Below are 21729 nucleotides of genomic sequence, written 5' to 3' on the forward strand. Positions count from 1 at the left end.
GGTCTGCCCGAGCGTTGCTCACCACCCAGCAGAGCGAGATGTCCGTCGGGGAATGTTGCCGACTGGCCCACTGTTACTACAGGAGTTCGTGCTGTGGGACGCACTGAAGCTCGGTGCAGCCAACGCCAAGGCTCGGTGTGGGAGGACCACAGTCTAGGGTCCTTCCGCTGCTGGACATGGGGGGGCAGGGTGTGGTGGAGACGTCCCTCTAAACAAGGGAAGGCATCCCACACCAGGGGGCCACATGAGTGGCACGGGTGGGGGACAGACTTGAGAAATGTATAGACTGTATTGAACAATTTGTAGAGCCTCCGAAAATGTCGGATGAATTTTTTTCGCACGGTTCACGTATTATATATATTTATTATTTGAATAAAGTCTATTTTGAAAAAAAAGAAAAAAAAAGAAAATACACCATGTTCTTGACTGTGTGGAAAGCAACAAAGTTCAGCCAGTCCTCCTCCTTTGTTCATCCATAGTTCAGAGCTTCTTTGGAGGCTGTCGTGTTTAATAGCCTGATGGCTGATGTCACTGTATGTCATGTTGTCACTTGCGGGCGGAGCACCAAGGCAAATTCCTTGTATGTGAATATTTGGCCAATAAACTTATTCATTCATTCATTGATAAGAAGCTGCTGCTGAACCTGGACCTTACAGTTTTCAATCTCCTGTACCTTCTTCCCGATGAATTTGCTATCTTTGCGTGTAAGAAAGAACTGCAGATGCTGGTTTAAATCGAAGGTAGACGCAAAATGCTGGAGTAACTGAGCGGATGAGGCAGCATCTCCGAGAGAAGGAATGGGCGACGTTTCGGGCAAATTGGCACCACCCCCCCCACACACCCACAGCAGTCTGAAGAAGGGTCTCTACCCGAAACGGCGCCAATTCCTTCGCTCCATAGATGCTGTCTCACCCGCTGAGTTTCTCCAGCATTTTTTGTCTACCTTCGATTTTTCCAGCATCTGCAGTTCTTTCTTAAACGTGGACAGGACAGGTTTGGAGGGATATGGACCAAACGCAGGCAGGTGGGACTAGTGTAGCTGGGACATGTTGGCCGGTGTGGGCGAGTTGGGCCGAAGGGCCTGTTTCCGTGCTGTATCACTCTGTGACTAGTGTAGCTGGGGCATGTTGGCTAGTATGGGCATGTTGGGCCGAAGGGCCTGTTTCCACACTGTATCACTCTGTGACTAGTGTAGCTGGGGCATGTTGGCTAGTATGGGCGTGTTGGGCCGAAGGGGCTGTTTCTACACTGTATCACTCTGTGACTAGTGTAGCTGGGACATGTTGGCTAGTATGGGCAAGTTGGGCCGAAGGGCCTGTTTCCGTGCTGTATCACTCTGTGACTCTGTGGGCCAGTGTAGTTGCAAGGCCAGCAAACTGGTAATCCTGAGCGGTGGGAGCTAGCCTCGGCGATAGGCGATCCTCTTTATCGGTCTGGCCTTTACAACAGATTTCCTCTTGTTATTTTTGCAGAGTATTACTTCCTTTGCGGAAGGAATCAATGTGTGACCGCTTCCCCTAATGGCAAGGTGCCTGGTGTTGCCTGCAGTCAGGCTGTTTGTTGGACTCTGGTCCACACAGCTAGCTGGTGTGTGAGGGGGTTTGTGTTTTATACTGTGTGCGTTCGTGCACAGATTGATGTGACCCTGTCTACAGAGACCAGCGAGAGGGGAGTCTGCAGCTAAGGGGCATGGAGTTTGCACGTTCTCCCCGTGACCGCGTGGGTTTCCTTCGGGCGCTCCGGTTTCCTCCCACATCCCAAAGGCGTGCGGGGATTGCGTTATTCAGCGTGGGATTAGTTTCATTTAGATTAGAGACACACAGAGCGGAAACAGGCCCTTCGGCCCATCCGTGTCCACACCGACCAGTGACCTTCCCACACACACCAGGGGCAATTTATAGAAACCAATTAACCTACAAACCTGCACATCGTTGGGTTGTGGGAGGAAACTGGAGCACCCGGAGGAAACCCACGCAGTCACAGGGAGAACGTGCAAACTCCACACAGACAGCACTGGTTTCAGGATGGAAACCAGGTCTCTGGCGCTGTGAGGCAGCAGCTCTACCCGCTGCGCCACAACGTGCCCCCAGTGTGAGGGGTAGACTCGAGCAGGGAGTAGATGGGAGTGTGGGGAGAGTGAGATGGGGTCAGTGTCAATGGGCCAGCATGAACTGAGTGGCCGAAGGGCCTATTTTCCTGGCGAATGAATCGAGGACGATGGTGATGACAGGAAGCATTTCTTCACACAAAGAAACGTGGAACTCTTTCCTCAAAGAGTTGCCAAGGCTAGAAGTTAATTGAAAATATTTGCACCGATGATTGCAGCATTTTGTTCCACAGATTCATTAAGGATCACCGGAGCACCACGACAGGACAGAATTAACATAAGGATCGACCTCTCTAGAGTGAAGGCTTCTTGATCTCGCCCGCTGACCAAGTAACTAATCTTCACGATCGACAACATTACAACGTTCCTCCCACACTCCAAAGACGTGCAGGTTTGTTGGCTTGGTATAAATGTAAATTGTCCCTAGGCTAGTGTAAGTGTGCAGGGATCGCTGGTGGGCCGAAGGGCCTGTTTCCGCGCTGTATCTCTAAACTAAACTAAGTGAACACAATAGTGAGGGATTACTTCAGGCTGATTAATGCCGTTGCAAACACATAAAGTATTTCAAAGACCAACAAGCAAATAATTATGATTGAGCAGTTAGTTAGAGATCTCGTTTATAACAGCAGAAGCCAGCACTGCTGGTAAACTAGTCATTGGCCCCCAGCCAGTACAGTGTTGGTCGAATCCTTCACTTTGTATTTGAATCTGTCACAGAGTCACAGAGACACAGAGACACAGACACAGACACAGACACAGACACAGAGACACAGAGTCACAGAGACACAGAGTCACAGAGACACAGAGACACAGAGTCACAGAGACACAGTCACAGAGACACAGACACAGACACAGAGACACAGGGACACACAGACACAGGGACACAGAGACACAGAGACACAGAGACACAGGGACACACAGACACAGGGACACAGAGACACAGAGACACAGAGACACAGAGACACAGAGTCACAGGGACACAGAGACACAGAGACAGAGAGACAGAGACACAGAGACACAGAGACACAGACACAGAGACACAGAGACACAGACACAGACACAGAGACACAGAGACACAGAGACAGAGACACAGAGTCACAGAGTCACAGAGACACAGATACACAGACACAGAGACACAGACACAGAGACACAGAGACACAGAGACACAGACACAGAGACACAGAGACACAGAGACACAGAGTCACAGACACAGAGACACAGAGACACAGACACAGAGACACAGACACAGACACAGAGACACAGACACAGAGACACAGGGACACAGAGACACAGAGACTACATCTACAGAGACCAGTGAGAGGGCAGTCTACAGCTAAGGGGAATCAGTGGCGTGGAGTTTTCACATTCTCCCCGTGGGTTGGTTTTGTGTCTATCTTTCTCAAGCCATGAATCACGGGCTGATTTGCGCTGTGATTTGCAGGCAAGATTTGCCTGCCGGTTCTGTGTCTTGAAGGAATGCTGGGTTGGGAAAGTGGCTGAGAAACTATCTGATGCCTCTGCTCACATGTCCAGGGTTTCGAGGATGAGGGAGGGATTGTGTGGGGTTGTTTGAGGAAGGACATCCTTGTGATTGAGGCAGTGCAGCGTAGGTTCACGAGATTGATCCCTGGGATGGCGGGACTGTCATATGAGGAAAGATTGAAAAGACTAGGCTTGTATTCACTGGAGTTTAGAAGGATGAGGGGATATCTTATAGAAACATATACAATTATAGAAGGACTGGTCAAGCTAGATGCAGGAAAAGTGTTCCCAATGTTGGGTGAGTCCAGAACCAGGGGCCACAGTCTTAGAATAAAGGGGAGGCCATTTAAGACTGAGGTGCGAAAAAACTTTTTCACCCAGAGAGTTGTGAATTTGTGGAATTCCCTGCCACAGAGGGCAGTGGAGGCCAAATCACTGGATGGATTTAAGAGAGAGTTAGATAGAGCTCTAGGGGCTAGTGGAGTCAAGGGATACGGGGAGAAGGCAGGCATTGATTGGGGACAATCAGCCATGAACACAATGAATGGCGGTGCTGGCTCGAAGGGCCGAATGGCCTCCTCCTGCACCTATTTTCCATGTTTCTATGTTTCACACCCTCAGGAATATCAAGTAGTCATAAGTCATAAGAAGGACATTATTGCCATAGAGGGAGTGCAGAGAAGGTTCACCTGACTGATTTCTAGGATGTCAGGACTGTCTTATGAAGAAAGACTGGATAGACTTCGTTTATACTCTCTAGAATTTAGAAGATTGAGAGGGGATCTTATAGAAACGTACAAAATTCTTAAGGGGTTGGACAGGCTAGATGCAGGAAGATTGCTCCCGATGTTGGGGAAGTCCAGGACAAGGGGTCACAGCTTAAGGATAAGGGGGAAATACTTTAAAACCGAGATGAGAAGAACTTTTTTCACACAGAGAGTGGTGAATCTCTGGAACTCTCTGCCACAGAGGGTAGTCGAGGCCAGTTCATTGGCTATATTTAAGAGGGAGTTAGATGTGGCCCTTGTGGCTAAGGGGATCAGAGGGTATGGAGAGAAGGCAGGTACGGGATACTGAGTTGGATGATCAGCCATGATCATATTGAATGGCGGTGCAGGCTCGAAGGGCCGAATGGCCAACTCCTGCACCTAATTTCTATGTTTCTATGTTTCATAAGTGATCGGAGTAGAATTAGGCCATTCAGCCCATCAAGTCTACTCCGCCGTTCAATCATGGCTGATCTATCTCTCCCTCCTAACCCCATTCTCCTGCCTTCTCCCCATAACCCCTGACACCCGTACTAATCAACAATCTATCTATCTCTGCCTTAAAATGGAATTGGGAGGCAGAGATCAGCCCTGGGCTGAATGGCCTGATCATACTCCAGTAACTTGTCAACGTGTCAACAGCCTCTATGGTTAATTTAGAACTCAAGTTTATAAAATTCGGGCGTCACGGTGGTGCAGCGGGTAGAGCTGCTGCTTCACAGCGCCAGAGACCCAGGTTCCATCCCGACTACGGGTGCTGTCTGTACGGAGTTTTTTACGTTCTCCCCGTGACCTGTGTGGGTTTTCTCCGGGTGCTCCGGTTTCCTCCCACACTTCAAAGACGTACAGGTTTGTAGGTTAATTGGCTTGGTATAAATGTAAATTGTCCCCAGTGTGTGTAGGAGAGTGTTAGTGTGCGGGGATCACTGGTCGGCACGGACTCGGTGGGCCGAAGGGCCTCGTTTCCGCTCTGTATCTCTGAACTAAACTAAAGTGAACTATTCTCCCTGCAAGACTTTGAGCGGCCACTCCACGCATGGTCACAGTCTCGCCTGCGATCTACAACTGAGTTGCAGCTCCAGGGAAAACATAGGCAAAGCCGAGGTTTCTCTGCACAGAACGTTTCTCCCGCGAAAGAGACAAAGGAATCTCCCTGATTTACAACGTGTGGTTATCAGCGTCCACTCAAACACACAACACACGTACGACTTATTGTAGACCCATTCCTTCTCTCCGGAGACACTTCCTGACCCGCTGAGTTACTCCAGCATTTGTGTCTATCTTCGGTGTAAACCAGCATCTGCAGTTCCTTCCTACACTGACCGATGTCCCCTCTCATAAATCTCTACAGAGAAGTGTGATGTGTTGCATTTTGTAAAGTCTAACAAGGGCAGGACTTACACAGTGAATGGTTAACCTCTGGGTAGTGTTGTAGAGCAGAGGGATCTAGGAGTACAGGTGCATGGTTCCATGAAGGTCGAGTCGCAGGTAGATAAGGTGGTCAAAAAGGCCTTTGGCACATTGATCTTCATCAGTCAGAGTATTGAGTATAGAAGTTGGGAGGTCATGTTGCAGTTGTATAAGACGTTGGTGAGACCGCATTTAGAATATTGTGTTCAGTTCTGGGTACCATGTTATAGGAAAGATATTGTCAAGCTTGAAAGGGTGCAGAGATGATTTAGAAACATAGAAACATAGAAATTAGGTGCAGGAGTAGGCCATTCGGCCCTTCGAGCCTGCACCGCCATTCAATATGATCATGGCTGATTTACGAGGATGTTGCCAGGACTAGAGGGTGTGAGCTACAGGGAGAGGTTGAGTAGGCTGGGTCTCTATTCCATGGAGCGCAGGAGGATGAGGGGAGATCTTATAGAGGTGTATAAAATCATGAGAGGAATAGATCGGGTAGATGCACAGAGTCTCTTGCCCAGAGTTGGGGAATCGAGGACCAGAGGACATCGGTTCAAGGTGAAGGGGAAAAGATTTAATAGGAATCTGAGGGGCAACTTTTCACACAAAGGGTGGTGGGTGTATGGAACAAGCTGCCAGAGGAGGTAGTTGGGGCTGGGACTATCCCAATGTTTAAGAAACAGTTAGACAGGTACATGGATAGGACAGGTTTGGACGGATATGGACCAAACGCGGGCAGGTGGGACTAGTGTAGCTGGGGCATGTTGGCCGGTGTGGGCAAGATGGGCTGAAGGGCCTGTTTCCACACTGTATCCCTCTGTGGCTCTGTGTCTAAACCTCTGTTGTTGAGTTTATTACCCACGTGGTGGACCCAGCCACGAGGCAACACCAACACTAGCGGTTGTGGTCGCGCTCGGCGTGTGCAGGTCATGAATGTAAACCATCTGCTGTCAACACTCGTGACCCCCCCTTGACCCGTCTTGGAGCCCTGAGCTTATTATTAATGTGCAGCTTTGGGTTTATGGCTGGTGGCCACAAGATGCAGCGAGCAAGTCAAACCCACCGGCCCCAGTCCTGGCAGATGCTGCAGCTGCTGCACTACACAACATGCACTGCCTTTTACACACTGCCACCTGCTGGCTGCAGCTACACTTGCTCACAATCCCACCACCAATATCTCTTCACCAAAAGTAGTTGTGTGTGTGTGTGTGTGTGCGTGAGTGAGTGTGTGTGTGTGTGTGTGTGTGTGTGTGTGTGTGTGTGTGTGTGTGTGTGTGTGTGTGTGTGTGCGAGTGTGTGCGAGTGCGTGTGCGTGTGTATGAGTGCGTGTGTGTGAGTGCATGTGTGTGTGTGTGCGTGCGTGCGTGTGTGTGTGTGTGCGTGCGTGTGAGTGTGTGTGTGTGCGTGCGTGCGTGTGTGTGTGTGTGCGTGCGTGCATGCGTGCGTGTGTGTGTGCGTATGTGTGTGCGTGCGTGCGTGTGTGCGTGCGTGTGTGTGTGTGTGTGGGTGTATGTGTTTGTGTGTGTGTGTGTGTGTGTGTGCGTGTGCGTGCGTGCGTGTGTGTGTGTGTGTGTGTGGATGTGTGTGTGTGTATATGTGTGTGTGTGTGTGTGTGCGTGCGTGTGCGTGCGTGCGTGCGCGTGTGTGTGTGTGTGTGCGTGTGTTTAGAAGCCGTGCGGAGGTTTATCAGCTACATACCTGGGCTGTGATGATGGGACAGATGATAAGCAGCAACAGACAGGGATTCTCACGCTATCCTGGGGGCGCGGGGCTAGCACATGTTGCAACACGGACTGTCACAGTCCAGTCTCACCGCAGCAGCTGCCTATTACTGTTCACCCCCAGCAGTAGATCAGCCTTTTCATGAGACCATTCTAGCCCGATGGCCGGGCAGTGGAGCTGCCACATGTCAGTCCAGGTACACTAGGTCACAGGTCAGTCCAGGTACACTAGGTCACAGGTCAGTCCAGGTACACTAGGTCACAGGTCAGTCCAGGTACACTAGGTCACAGGTCAGTCCAGGTACACTAGGTCACAGGTCAGTCCAGGTACACTAGGTCACAGGTCAGTCCAGGTACACTAGGTCACAGGTCAGTCCAGGTACACTAGGTCACAGGTCAGTCCAGGTACACTAGGTCACAGGTCAGTCCAGGTACACTAGGTCACATGTCAGTCCAGGTACACTGGGACACAGGTCAGTCCAGGTACACTAGGTCACAGGTCAGTCCAGGTACACTAGGTCACAGGTCAGTCCAGGTACACTGGGACACAGGTCAGTCCAGGTACATGGGGTCACAGGTCAGATGCTCTCTGCAATAACCTTGACGTTTGAGTTAACTTGGGCTACAAACTAAACTATCTTGTGGAAAGGAACTGCAGATACTGATTTATACCAATGATAGACACAGAGTACTGGAGTAACTCAGCGGGTCAGGCAGCATCTGTGGAGAACATGGATAGGTGACGTTTGTGTGTGGCATCAACGTTGAATTCTCTAATTTTAAATAACTTCTCCTTACACTCTCCCACCTCCTTCCTCCACCCTGGTGGTTTTACCAGTTGCAACGTTCTCCACACGGCTTCCATGTGGCGATCAGACCTCCCTGACAAACGATGGGCCCACCAGCCCCCATCCTGTCCGAGCTCATATGTTGCCGGCCCCCATTGGTCCTGGTCTTTTCTGGCCTCCATCTCTTCACCTCCCCCTCCCCTCAACCCTTCCTTTCAGTCCGAAGAAGGGTCCCCGACCCGAAACGTCAGCTATCCCTTTCCTCCAGAGATGATGCCTGACCCGCTGAGTTACTCCAGCACTTTGAGACCACACCTGGAGTATTGTGTGCAGTTTTGATCCCCTAATTTAAGGAAGGACATTCTTGCTATTGAGGGAGTGCAGCGTAGGTTTACAAGGTTAATTCCCAGGATGGCGGGACTGTCATATGCTGAGAGAATGGAGCGGCTGTGCTTGAATACTCTGGAGTTTAGAAGGATGAGATGGCATCTCATTGAAACATATGAGATTGTTAAGGGTTTGAACGCACTAGAAGTAGGAAACATGTTCCCGATGTTGGTGGAGTCCAGAACCAGGGGCCACAGTTTAAGAATAAGGGGTAAGCCATTTAGAACAGAGATGAGGAAACACTTTTTCACACAGAGAGTTGTGAGTCTGTGGAATTCTCTGCCTCGGAGGGCAGTGAAGGCAGGTTCTCTGGATACTTTCAAGAGAGAGCTAGATAGGGCGCTTGAAGATAGCGGAGTCAGGGGATATGGGGAGAAGGCAGGAATGGGGTACTGATTGGGGATGACCAGCCATGATCACATTGAATGGCGGTGCTGGCTCGAAGGGCCGAATGGCCTACTCCTGCACCTATTGTCTATTGTGTTTATCTTTGGTATAAACCAGCACCTGCAGTTCCTTGTGTCTACATTAAATCATCGACCGTCCGATCAATGGCCTCTCCCTTCCCATCTGGGTAATCAGAAATTTAATCTCAGAGAATTTTCTGAGTTAAAAAAATCCCAGCCTCTCCAGCCCGAATGCATGCGATGAAGTCACTGTTAATGCCATGCATCTTAATCCTCTGATGCAGCCTAGCATGGGGGACTTTATCAAGGGCCTTACTAAGATCCATGTAGACAACATCCACCCCCCACGCCCCTCACACCCCACTCTCATCACCTCCTCAAAAAACTCCATCAAGCCATGTACCAAGTCCCGAATTAAACCATTCTCTTCCAATCTCTTCCAGGTAAATCCTTTATCTCTTCCAGGTAAATCCTATCCCAGAGAATCCTCTCGGAGAGCTTCATTCCCTATCAATGATGTGAGGCGCACTGGCCTAGAATTCCCTGGATTCTCTCCACTTAGACAAAGTAACAAAATTAGTACGGGCCTGTGGCTGGACAAGATGCAAAGATCTTCGTCAATGTTTAAGAAGGAACTGCAGATGTTGGAAAAATCGAAGGTAGACAAAAATGCTGGAGAAACTCAGCGGGTGAGGCAGCATCTATGGAGCGAAGGAATATGTGACGTTTTGGGTCTCGACCCGAAACGTCACCTATTCATTCCTTCGCTCCATAGATGCTGCCTCACCCGCTGAGTTTCTCCAGCATTTTTGTCTACCTAAGATCTTCGTCAAGATCTGTTGAAACTCTCTGAAGAAGAAAGGTTCAGACCCAAACCGTCACCTGCTCCTCTTCTCCAGGCAAACCCAGATGACATATTGGACACTGGGTCAACTAGGAGTGTTGTAAAAAGTACTTTTAATAGGAAACAAAGACAGCTTCAAACACTAGGAAGATATTGTTAAAGTGCCAGTTTGATAGTTAACAAATGACTGACGAAACATTCCTTGACGGCACGGAGCCGAGATATCAGAGTGATGCTTGTTTGAATAGCATTGCACATAGTCCACACTACCTCACCAGATGTTTGTGGACACACAGTCAAACGCAACAGCAGAACAAAGCCTGTGTCCTGTGCTCAGATACAAGCCAGTGGTGGAGGCGTACACACGGTGCTTTATGTCACAGACCTTCCATGGGCAGTGGCAGTATCGTCCACACAGCCGGCAGAGCTGGCCTTGTGCAGGCAGCTCCCACTCCCACTCACTCCCAATCCCACTCACTCTCACTCCCCCTCCCTCTCCCTCTCCCCCTCCCACTCCCCCTCCCTCTCAGGAAAAACTTTTCCACCCAGAGAGTTGTGAGTCTGTGGAAGGAACTGCAGATGGAAAAATCGAAGGTAGACAAAAGATAGCGGTGCTGACTCGATGGGCCAAATGGCCTACTCCTGCACCTATTGTCTATTTGTCTTCCTCAGAGGGCGGTGGATGGCAGTTCTCTGGATACATTCAAGAGAGAGCTAGATAGTGCTCTTAAAGATAGAGGAGTCAGGGGATATGGGAAGGCAGGAATGGGGTACTGATTGTGGATTACCAGCCATGATCACATTGAATGGCGGTGCTGGCTCGCTACTCCTGCACCTATTGTCTATTGTCTCTCCCACACTCTCTCTCTCCCACTCCCACTCCCTCTCCCTCTCCCTCCATTCAATCCTTAGGGCAGAATTCCTGCCTGAGGATGCGCTTTTCCTCCTCCACAAAACTCTTCTCGCGGTTGGCCTGGCCCTCGTTGCGTTTGCGCTTCTCCTTCTGCTGGAAGCTCTCGGTCCGTAGCTTCTTCGAGGAAGGCTCCTCCTTGTTCTCCTCGTCTGAAACACAGCAAGAATCGCCCGTCAGTAACTGGCATTGTGTGACATCGGGACTGGCGTAGATGGGGCCTTATTGGGGATGATCAGCCATGATCACATTGAAAGGTAGTGCTGGCTCGAAGGGCCGAATGGCCTACTCCTGCAGTCTATTGAGTCTACTCCACCATTCAATCAATGGTGGCTGATCTCAAGCGAGAGTTAGATTTAGCTCTTCGGGCTAACGGAATCAAGAGATATGGGGAGAAAACGGGGTACTGATTCTGGAAGATCAGCCACCATCATATTGAATGGCGGTGCTGGCTCGAAGGGCCAAATGGCCTACTCCTGCACCTATTGTCTATGTTTCTATGCTGGTGGCCGGCATGGTGGGGTCGGGTGGGGCAAAGGGCCTCTTACGGTGTGGGAAGGAACTGCAGATGCTGGTTTACACCAAAAACACACACAACGTGCTGGAGTAACTCAGCGGGTCAGGCAGCATCTGTGGAGAAAAGTGATGGATGCTGTTTCGGGACGAGACAGTCTGAAGAAGGCTCTCGACCCGAAACGTCGCCTATTCCTTCGCTCCATAGATGCTGCCTCACCCGCTGAGTTTCTCCAGCATTTTAACTACCTTCGATTTTTCCAGCATCTGCAGTTCTTTCTTAAACATTCAGGAAGCAAGTCTGTCTGAAGTCTGTGCTTCACTCTGGACAAGGGGGGGAAGTTTGAATGTAAACAAAACACAATCCCTGGAGTAGCATCCACAAGGTTACAAGTGATAGCAGCAGAATTAGGCCATTCGGCCCATCCAATCTACTCCACCATTCACTCACGGCTGATCTCTCCCTCCTAACCCCATTCCCCTGCCTTCTCCCCATAACCACTGACACCCGTACTAATCAAGAATCTATCTATCTCTGCCTGCAGGTCCAGCAGGCAGTGAAGAAAACGAATGGCATGTTGGTCTTTATAACAATAGTCGAGTATAGGAGCAAAGAGGTCCTTCTGCAGTTGTGCAGGGCGTACAGTTGTACTAGTGAGACCACACCTGGAGTATTGTGTGTAGTTTTGGACCCCTAATTCGTGGAAGGACATTCTTGCTATTGAGGGAGTGCAGCGTAGGTTTACAAGGTTAATTCCCAGGATGGCGGGACTGTCATATGCTGAGAGAATGGAACGGCTGGGCTTGTACACTCTGGAGTTTAGAACGATGAGATGGAATCCGAATGGCCTACTCCTGTACCCATTCTCTATTTCCCTGCCTTCTTCCCTTAACCCCTGACACCCGTACTAATCAACAATCTATCAGTCTCTGCCTTAAATATATGGCCTCTGGACTTAGAACAGACGTGATGATGAAACACGTTCGTAGATACACCCGGAATCTTTAATGCTTTGGTGCGGAACAGGCGATGCAGCGGTTAGAGCTGCTGCCGCACAGCGCCAGAGACCTGGGTTCAATCCCGACTTCGGGTGTTGTCTGTGTGGAGTTTACACGTTCTCCCAGACCACCCATACTCCAAAGATGTGCCTGTGCGTGTTTGTAGGTTGATTGGCCCTCTATAAATTGTGCAGGGAGTGGATGGGAAAGTGGGATAACTGGTGTGAACGGGTGATCGATGGTCGGCGTGGACTCAGTGGGACAGGCAGCATCTCTGGAGAGAAGGGATGGGTGACGTTTCGGGTCAAGACCCTTCTCGGGCGGAAGAGCCTGTTTCTGCACCGTATCTTTCAATTCAAGGTTGCTTCACATTGAGGCCAGTGAGCCAGCAGCCGGCCTTCACTGGCTCAGTGATCTCCAGACGGAGACGGTGAGGAGACAGGTAGGGGGGGGGGCTGCCGTCCGTACAGGACCCACCTGAGTCGGGGTTGTCGGCAGTGCCGGGCAGAGCGCCAGTGTCGCGGTGAGGAGCATCGTCACCGTGGTCTTGGTACATGCTGGACCACTTCACCGCCATGTCCACGCCCGACGGCACCTTACTCTCCTCCGTGTCGTAGCTCTCCGGCGGCGGCACCGCGCTGCCCTTCCACGCGCGGAACTCTTTAGGCGGCTGCCGAACGGCACAAACACTGGTCAGTGAAGGACAGTCCTCCCATAAACTGGCGAGTAGCCCCATCTTCCACCCTACCTCATTGAAGCCACCGCACTTTTTTAACCTGCACTTTCATCTGCAACTGTAACAAGTTAACACTATATGGACTGATACGCACTTTGGAACTTTGCAAACAACACCAAGACTGGTGACTGGAAAAATAATGTCACTGTGTTTGGCACCAGCGAAAGGCCTGGATAAAGTGGATGTGGAGAGGATGCTTCCACTAGTGGGAGAGTCTAGGACCAGAGGCCATAGCCTCGAAATAACATGGTGTACCTTTAAAAAAGATGAAGCAACTGAACCATTCTATCACCAGCTAGAGAGCGGCCCTGACCTCCCATCTACCTCATTGGAGACGCTCGGACTATCTTTAATTGGCTTTTACCTTGCGCTAAATGTTATTCCCTTTATCATGTATCTGTACACTGTGGATGACTCGATTGTAATCATGTATTGTCTATCAAAGATAGACACAAAAAGCTGGAGTGGCTCAGCGGGACAGGCAGCATCTCTGGAGAGAAGGAATGGGTGACGTTTCGGGTCGAGACCCTTCTTCAGAAGAAAGGTCTCGACCCGAAACGTCAACCATTCCTTCTCTGCAGAGATGTTGCCTGTCCTGCTGAGTCACTCCAGCTTTCTGTGTCTATCTTCAGTTTAAACCAGCATCTGCAGTTCCTTTCTACAGATGTATTGTCTTTCCACTGACTGGTTATGGAGTCACAGAGGGATACAGCGTGGAAACAGGCCCTTCGGCCCAACTTGCCCAGACCGGCCAACATGTCCCAGCTACACTAGTCCCACCTGCCTGCGCTTGGTCCATATCCCTCCAAACCTGTCCTATCCATGTATCTGTCTAACTGTTTCTTAAAGATTGGGATAGTCCCAGCCCCAACTACCTCCTCTGGCAGCTTGTTCCATACACCCACCTGTGTGAAAAAGCTACCCCTCAGATTCCTATTAAATCTTGTCCCCTTCACCTTGAACCTGTCCTCTGGTCCTCGATTCCCCTACTCTGGACAAGAGACTGTGTGCATCTACCCGATCTATTCCTCTCATGATTTTGTACACAACAAAAGCTTTTCACTGTACCTCGGCACACGTGACATCACCCAAAATCTGACCCCCTCACCGCTGACTACTCCCACACCCCCTGACCCCATCCAGTCCCGCCCATTGGGACCCCGCCCCCCCTGTGTCGGCCCCGCCCCCTCTGTAGCCCCGCGCCCACCCTCTGTAACCCCGCCCACTCGGCGTCAGCCCCGCCCACCACTTGTTAGCCCCGCCCCGCCCACCCTGTAGCCCCGCCCCCTGCCCCTGGCCTGACCTCGTGTGGAGGCCGCAGGCGCCGCCGCTCCCAGTCGATGGAGCCGCCGCGGGGATCGCGCAGGAAACTGGGCCTCGACACACGGCCGAACAGCTCGTGTGGGGCGGGGAGAGCGGGAGCGGCGGCGGCGCCTCCTCCTCCTGCCCCCGGCTCCACAGTCCCGGCCCCAGCCCCGGTCCCAGTCCCGGCCGCCTCCAGCTCCGGCTCTGACTCCGACTCCGAGCTCGAGCTGCCATAAGCCGCGAAAAACGACAGCGGGTCCGCCTGCGCCTCCGCCTCCGCCATGGCGCCCGCCCGCCCGGAGGCTGCACCGCGGCCTGGTCATCCCACCGCAGCGCCCCCTCCCGCCCGGAGGCCAAACCCGGTCATCCCACCGCAGCGCCCCCTCCCGCCCGGAGGTCAAAACTGGTCCTCCCACGGCAGCGCCCCCTCCCGCCCGGAGGCCAAATCCCGTCATCCCACCGCAGCGCCCCCTCCCGCCCGGAGGCCAAACCCGGTCCTCCCACCGCAGCGCCCCCTCCCGACCGGAGGCCAAACCCGGTTATCCCACCGCAGCGCCCCCTCCCGCCCGGAGGCCAAACCCGGTCATCCCACCGCAGCGCCCCCTCCCGCCCGGAGGCCAAACCCGGTCATCCCACCGCAGCGCCCCCTCCCGCCCGGAGGCCAAACCTGGTCCTCCCACCGCAGCGCCCCCTCCCGCCGCCCGGAAGCTGCACCGCGCCCGGCCTGGTCGTTCATCAGTTCATAAGTGATAGGATCAGAATCAGGCCGTTCGGCCCAAAGATACTAGAGGAGCTCTATAATCTTTGATTCAGCCCATCCAGTCTACTCCACCATTCAATCATGGCTGATCTATCTCTCCCTCCTAACCCCATTCTCCTGCCTTCTCCCCATAACCCCTGACACCCGTACTGATCAAGAATCTATCTATCTCTGCCTTAAATATATCCACTGACTTGTGGCCTCCACAGCCGTCTGTGGCAAAGAATCCCACAGATTCACCACCCTCTGACTAAAGAAATTCCTCCTCATCTCCTTCCTAAAAGAACATCCTTAAATACTGAGGCTGTGCCCTCTGGTCCTAGACTCTCCCACTAGTGGAAACATCCTCTCCACATCCACTCTATACGGGCCCGGTCCAGATTTTAGTGAAGGAATCCGATACGTCATCAACGTCAGTTGCTTCTGTCTTATGGTCATATGTCCCGAAAGAGAACAATAACATTGGACAGAGTTGATGAGGAGCGGAGTTTAGAAGGATGAGGGAGGACCTCATTGTAACTTAGTGAACAGTGAGAGGCCAGGATACAGTGGGTCAAAAAATGATAGACACAAAGTGCTGGAGCAACTCCATTACAAGGATGTAGCCAGGACTAGAGGGTGTGAGCTACAGGGAGAGGTTGAGTAGGCTGGGTCACTATTCCATGGAGCGCAGGAGGATGAGGGGAGATCTTCTAGAGGTGTACAAAATCATGAGAGGAATAGATCGGGTAGATGCACAAAGTCTCTTGTCCAGAGTAAGGAAATCGAGGACCAGAGGACACAGGTTTAAGGTGAAGGGGAAAAGATTTAATAGGAATCTAAGGGGTAACCTTTTCACACAAAGGGTGGTGGGTGTGTGGAACAAGCTGCCAGAGGAGGTAGTTGAGGCTGGGACTATATCATCATTTAAGGTACGTGGATAGGACAGGATTGGAGGCATATGGACCAAGCGCAGGCAAGTGGGACTAGTGTAGCTGGGACATGTTGGACAGTGTGGGCAAGTAGGGCCGAAGGGCCTGTTTCCACACTGTATCCCTCTATGACATAACTCAGCAGGTCAGGCAGCATCTCTGGTGCTTCTCACAACAAAAACAGTTCAGTATGTATATATATATATATATATATATATATATATATATACACACACACTCACCCACATATATAAACATAGAAAATAGGTGCAGGAGTAGGCCATTCGGCCCTTTAAGCCAGTATTACCATTCAATGTGATCATGGCTGATCATCCACAATCAGTACCCCGTTCCTGCCTTCTCCCCATATCCCTTGATTCCGTTAGCCCTAAGAGGTCTATCTATGCCCCAAGCCTATGTAGTTCAGAGCCTATTTGGCAGTTGTAGTGTTCACATAGAAACATAGAAATTAGGTGCAGGAGTAGGCAATTCGGCCCTTCGAGCCTGCACCGCCATTCAATTTGATCATGGCTGATCATCCAACTCAGTATCCCGTACCTGCCTTCTCTCCATACCCTCTGATCCCCTTAGCCACAAGGGCCACATCTAACTCCCTCTTAAATATAGCCAATGAACTGGCCTCAACTACCCTCTGTGGCAGAGAGTTCCAGAGATTCACCACTCTGTGTGAAAAAAGTTTTTCTCATCTCGGTTTTAAAGGATTTCCCCCTTATCCTTAAGCTGTGACCCCTTGTCCTGGACTTCCCCAACATCGGGAACAATCTTCCTGCATCTAGCCTGTCCAACCCCTTAAGAATTCTGTAAGTCTCGATAAGATTCCCTCTCAATCTCCTAAATTCTAGAGAGTATAAACCAAGTCTATCCAGTCTTTCTTCATAAGACAGTCCTGACATCCCAGGAATCAGTCTGGTGAACCTTCTCTGCACTCCCTCTAGGGCAATAATGTCCTTCCTCAGATTTGGAGACCAAAACTGTACGCAATACTCCAGGTGTGGTCTCACCAAGACCCTGTACAACTGCAGTAGAACCTCCCTGCTCCTATACTCAAATCCTTTTGCTATGAAAGCTAACATACCATTCGCTTTCTTCACTGCCTGCTGCACCTGCACGCCTACTTTCAATGACTGGTGTACCATGACACCCAGGTCTCGCTGCATCTCCCCTTTTCCTAATCGGCCACCATTTAGATAATAGTCTGCTTTCCTGTTTTTGCCACCAAAATGGATAACCTCACATTTATCCACATTATACTGCATCTGCCAAACATTTGCCCACTCACCCAGCCTATCCAAGTCACCTTGCAGTCTCCTAGCATCCTCCTCACAGCTAACACTGCTCCCCAGCTTAGTGTCATCCGCAAACTTGGAGATATTGCCTTCAATTCCCTCATCCAGATCATTAATATATATTGTAAATAGCTGGGGTCCCAGCACTGAGCCTTGCGGTACCCCACTAGTCACTGCCCGCCATTGTGAAAAGGACCCGTTTACTCCTACTCTTTGCTTCCTGTTTGCCAGCAAGTTCTCTATCCACATCAATACTGAACCCCCAATGCTGTGTGCTTTAAGTTTGTATACTAATCTCTTATGTGGGACCTTGTCGAAAGCCTTCTGGAAGTCCAGATACACCACATTCACTGGTTCTCCCCTATCCACGCTACTAGTTACATCCTCGAAAAATTCTATAAGATTCGTCAGACATGATTTACCTTTCGTAAATCCATGCTGACTTTGTCCAATGAATTCACCGCTTTCCAAATGTGCTACTATCCCATCTTTAATAACTGACTCTAGAGTTTCCCCACTACCGATGTTAGACTAACTGGTCTGTAATTCCCCGTTTTCTCTCTCCCTCCCTTCTTAAAAAGTGGGGTTACGTTTGCTACCCGCCAATCCTCAGGAACTACTCCAGAATCTAAAGAGTTTTGAAAGATTATTACTAATGCATCCACTATTTCTGGAGCTACTTCCTTAAGTACTCTGGGATGCAGCCTATCTGGCCCTGGGGATTTATCGGCCTTTAATCCATTCAATTTACCCAACACCACTTCCCGACTAACCTGGATTTCACTCAATTCCTCCAACTCCTTTGACCCGCGGTCCCCTGCTATTTCCGGCAGATTATTTATGTCTTACTTAGTGAAGACGGAACCAAAGTAGTTATTCAATTGGTCCGCCATATCCTTGTTCCCCATGATCAACTCACCTGTTTCTGACTGCAAGGGACCTACATTTCTTTTAACTAATCTCTTTCTTTTCACATATCTATAAAATCTTTTGCAGTCAGTTTTTAAGTTCCCTGCCAGCTTTCTTTCATAATCTATTTTTCCTTTCCTAATTAAGCCCTTTGTCCTCCTCTGCTGGTCTCTGAATTTCTCCCAGTCCTCTGGTATGCTGCTTTTTCTGGCTAATTTGTACGCATCATCCTTCGCTTTGATACTATCCCTGATTTCCCTTGTTATCCACGGATGCACTACCTCCCTGATTTATTCTTTTGCCGAACTGGGATGAACAATTATTGTAGTCTTTAAATGTTTTCAATTGCATATCCACCGTCAACCCTTTTAGAATTAATTGCCAGTCAATCTTGGCCAATTCACGTTTCATACCCTCAAAGTTACCTTTCTTTAAGTTCAGAACCATTGTTTCTGAATTAACAATGTCACTCTCCATCCTAATGAAGAACTCAACCATATTATGGTCACTCTTGCCCAAGGGGGCACGTACAACAAGACTGCTAACTAACCCTTCCTCATTACTCAATACCCAGTCTAAAATAGCCTGCTCTCTCGTTGGTTCCTCTACATGTTGATTTAGATAACTATCCCGCATACATTCCAAGAAATCCTCTTCCTCAGCACCCCTGCCAATTTGATTCACCCAATCTATATGTAGATTGAAGTCACCCATTATAACGGTTTTGCCTTTGTCGCACGCATTTCTAATTTCCTGTTTGATACCATCTCCAACTCCACTACTACTGTTAGGTGGCCTGTACACAACTCCCACTAGCGTTTTCTGCCCCTTAGTGTTTCGCAGCTCTACCCATACCGATTCCACATCCTCCAAACTAATGTCCTTCCTTTCCTTTAATGGTTGTCAGGTAAATTTCAGATGCTGCAGAAAGACAATGAATGAGGAAATTAAAATCAGTAAAAAGAAACTTTTATTTCAACCAATGTGAGCCATCACCATTTGGCACAAAGACACATTCTTTAATCAAGATTACAGATAAGGTACCACTCAAGCACAGGTGAGTAGTGTGATTGATACAAATCAATAAATTCCTAGTCGCTATTAGCCTGAGGTATCTCTTCTCTATATGATTCATCACTCTCACAACACACCCACAAGTTCTGTTGTTACATCAACGTCTAGTGGTGTATACTCTACAAAAATCTAAAACTGCCTTCTCTTTACAGAACTGATTATTTACAAAAAACAGCAGTTCCCAACTTTCCCCCCTTAGATCTGGGATTGTTTGGTGAGTAAAACCAAGAGTAAAATCATAGTGTGTACACACAAAATGCTGGAGTAACTCAGCAGGACAGGCAGCATCTCTGGAGAGAAGGAATGGGTGACGTTTGAGACTATGGAATTTAGAAGGATGAGAGGGCATCTTATTGGAACATATAAGATTGTTAAGGGTTTGGACACGCTAGAGGCAGGAAACATGTTCCCGATGTTGGGGGAGTCCAGAACCAGGGGCCACAGTTTAAGAATAAGGAATAAGCCATTTAGAACGGAGACGAGGAAACACTTTTTCTCATAGAGAGTTGTGAGTCTGTGGAATTCTCTGCCTCAGAGGGCGGTGGAGGCCGGTTCTCTGGATACTTTCAAGAGAGAGCAAGATAGGGCTCTTAAAGATAGAGGAGTCAGGGGATATGGGGAGAAGGCAGGAACAGGGTACTGATTGGGGATGATCAGCCATGATCACACTGAATGGTAGTGCTGGCTCGAAGGGCCGAATGGCCTACTCCTGCACCTGTTGTCTATTGTCTTAACTCGAAACGTCACCCATTCCTTCTCTCCAGAGATGCTGCTGATGCTGATGCTGATATCTTTAGAGCAGAATCCTGTTGGATCTTCAGTGACTAACTACAAAGGTACCAAGGTGGAGCATTTAATGCACATCTCTGATGTGGGAGGTGGCCAGAAATACGATAAGCCGTCTCTCAAAATATTAGACAAGAAATTATGCCATTTCCTCAATTCAAATGTTTATATAAAAGGCACAACTTTCACAAATCCCAAACGTTTAGTATCAGGCACAGTAGTAATGTTTAGTTTAGAGATACAGCGCGGAAACAGGCCCTTCGGACCCACAGAGTCCGTGCTGACCAGCTATTACCCGCACATTAACACTATCCTACACCCACTAGGGACAATTTTTTAAAACATTTATACCAAGATGAAACCAAAGATCTCGGAGAAAACTCACGGAGGGCATGGGGCGAACATAAAAACTTCAAACCCACCCAGTTCTCACGTTCTGTTTAAACTCACCAAAGCCCCAGTCTTTAGACTTTACATATCCAGCTTGGAAACAGGCCCTTCGGCCCGCCGAGTCCGTGCCGACCAGCGATCACCGCATACACTAACAGTATCCTACACACTAGGGACAATTAACATTTTTACAGGAGCCGATTAACCTACCAACACGCACGTCTTACAGCGCCGGAGACCCAGGTTCGATCCCAACTACGGGTGCTGACTGTACGGAGTTTGTACGTTCTCCCCGTGACCTGCGCGGATTTTCTCAAGAGTTCTTCCGTTTCCTCCCACACTCCAAAGACGTACATGTTTGTAGGTTATTTGCCCTGGTGTAAATATAGATTGTCCCTAGTGTGTGTAGGACAGTGTTAGTTTGCGGGGATCGCTGGTCGGTACAGACTCGGTGGGCCAAAGGGCCTGTATCTCTAAACTAAACTGAAAACAAAAATGTCATCGCAGAGACTTAAACTGAACACATTCAATCCCTGTCCCAGACCCAAACAGGTTCAAACAAGTCACACCAAACGTTCATGCCAGACTTCACCCATATTTTTTCGAGGTGGGTGGATGAACACACATCAGATACAGATTAAGGAAATTTGGATCATGAAAAGTCTTAAAAGAAATTGAAAAAAATACAACATTTAAAAAGGTACATGGATAGGACAAGTTTGGAGGGATATGGGCCAAACGCAGGCAGGTGGGACTAGTGTAGATGGGACATCTGAGTTTAGTTTCGTTTATTGTGAAGTGTACTGAGGTACACGCTGTTTCCTGTTTCCACGCTGTATGTCTCTGTGACTCAAACCCACTTTCTCATCCACTCCCTATACACTGGGGACAATTTACAGCGGGCCGATTAGCCTACAAACCCGCACGTCTTTGGAGTGTGGGAGGAAACCGGAGCGCCCGGAGAAAACCCACGCGGGTCACGGGGAGAACGTGCAAACTCCATACAGATGGCACCCGTAGTCAGGATGGAACCCGGGTCTCTGGCGCTGTGAGGAAGCAGCTCTACCCGCTGCACCACAGTGTTGGGGGAGGGGGTGTTTCGGGGAGGGTAATGGTCGGGAGAGCTGGCTTGTCCGGGGTAGAGCTGAGTTTCGGGCGTGTGGATGTCACTGCCCTCTCCCACTGTGTGGGGAACGACCCTCACAGGCGGGCAAGA

General features: G+C 49.8%; 1 protein-coding gene and 1 long non-coding RNA gene across 2 annotated transcripts; both read right to left on the reverse strand.

Moving 5' to 3' along the window:
- Window positions 1-5966: 5966 nt before the first annotated feature.
- LOC116978075 lies at window positions 5967-20690 on the reverse strand. Its single transcript, XR_004413372.1, has 3 exons — window positions 20535-20690; window positions 16995-16997; window positions 5967-5978 (listed from the first exon to the last, which is right to left on the reverse strand). It is a non-coding gene; the product is annotated as an uncharacterized LOC116978075 (long non-coding RNA).
- On the reverse strand, window positions 10010-14709 carry c10h1orf52 (chromosome 10 C1orf52 homolog). The gene is made up of 3 exons (XM_033029097.1): window positions 14375-14709; window positions 12813-13005; window positions 10010-10975 (listed from the first exon to the last, which is right to left on the reverse strand). The coding sequence occupies exons 1-3, from the start codon at window positions 14657-14659 to the stop codon at window positions 10815-10817; spliced, it is 639 nt and encodes a 212-aa protein (XP_032884988.1). The 5' UTR covers window positions 14660-14709; the 3' UTR covers window positions 10010-10814.
- Window positions 20691-21729: the final 1039 nt, after the last annotated feature.

This window comes from Amblyraja radiata, chromosome 10 (assembly GCF_010909765.2).
Source record: "Amblyraja radiata isolate CabotCenter1 chromosome 10, sAmbRad1.1.pri, whole genome shotgun sequence".
NCBI lineage: Eukaryota > Metazoa > Chordata > Chondrichthyes > Rajiformes > Rajidae > Amblyraja > Amblyraja radiata.

What these genes read in the sequence shown, in the direction of transcription:
- c10h1orf52 (XM_033029097.1), bottom strand. Translation starts at nt 14,659, where the DNA reads ATGGCGGAGGCGGAGGCGCAGGCGGACCCGCTGTCGTTTTTCGCGGCT. An exon ending in GCCTGCGGCCTCCACACGAG is followed by an intron (nt 13,006 to 14,374) that starts GTCAGGCCAGGG and finishes GCCGTTCGGCAG; the next exon opens with CCGCCTAAAGAGTTCCGCGC. An exon ending in TGCCGACAACCCCGACTCAG is followed by an intron (nt 10,976 to 12,812) that starts GTGGGTCCTGTA and finishes GCTGTGTTTCAG; the next exon opens with ACGAGGAGAACAAGGAGGAG.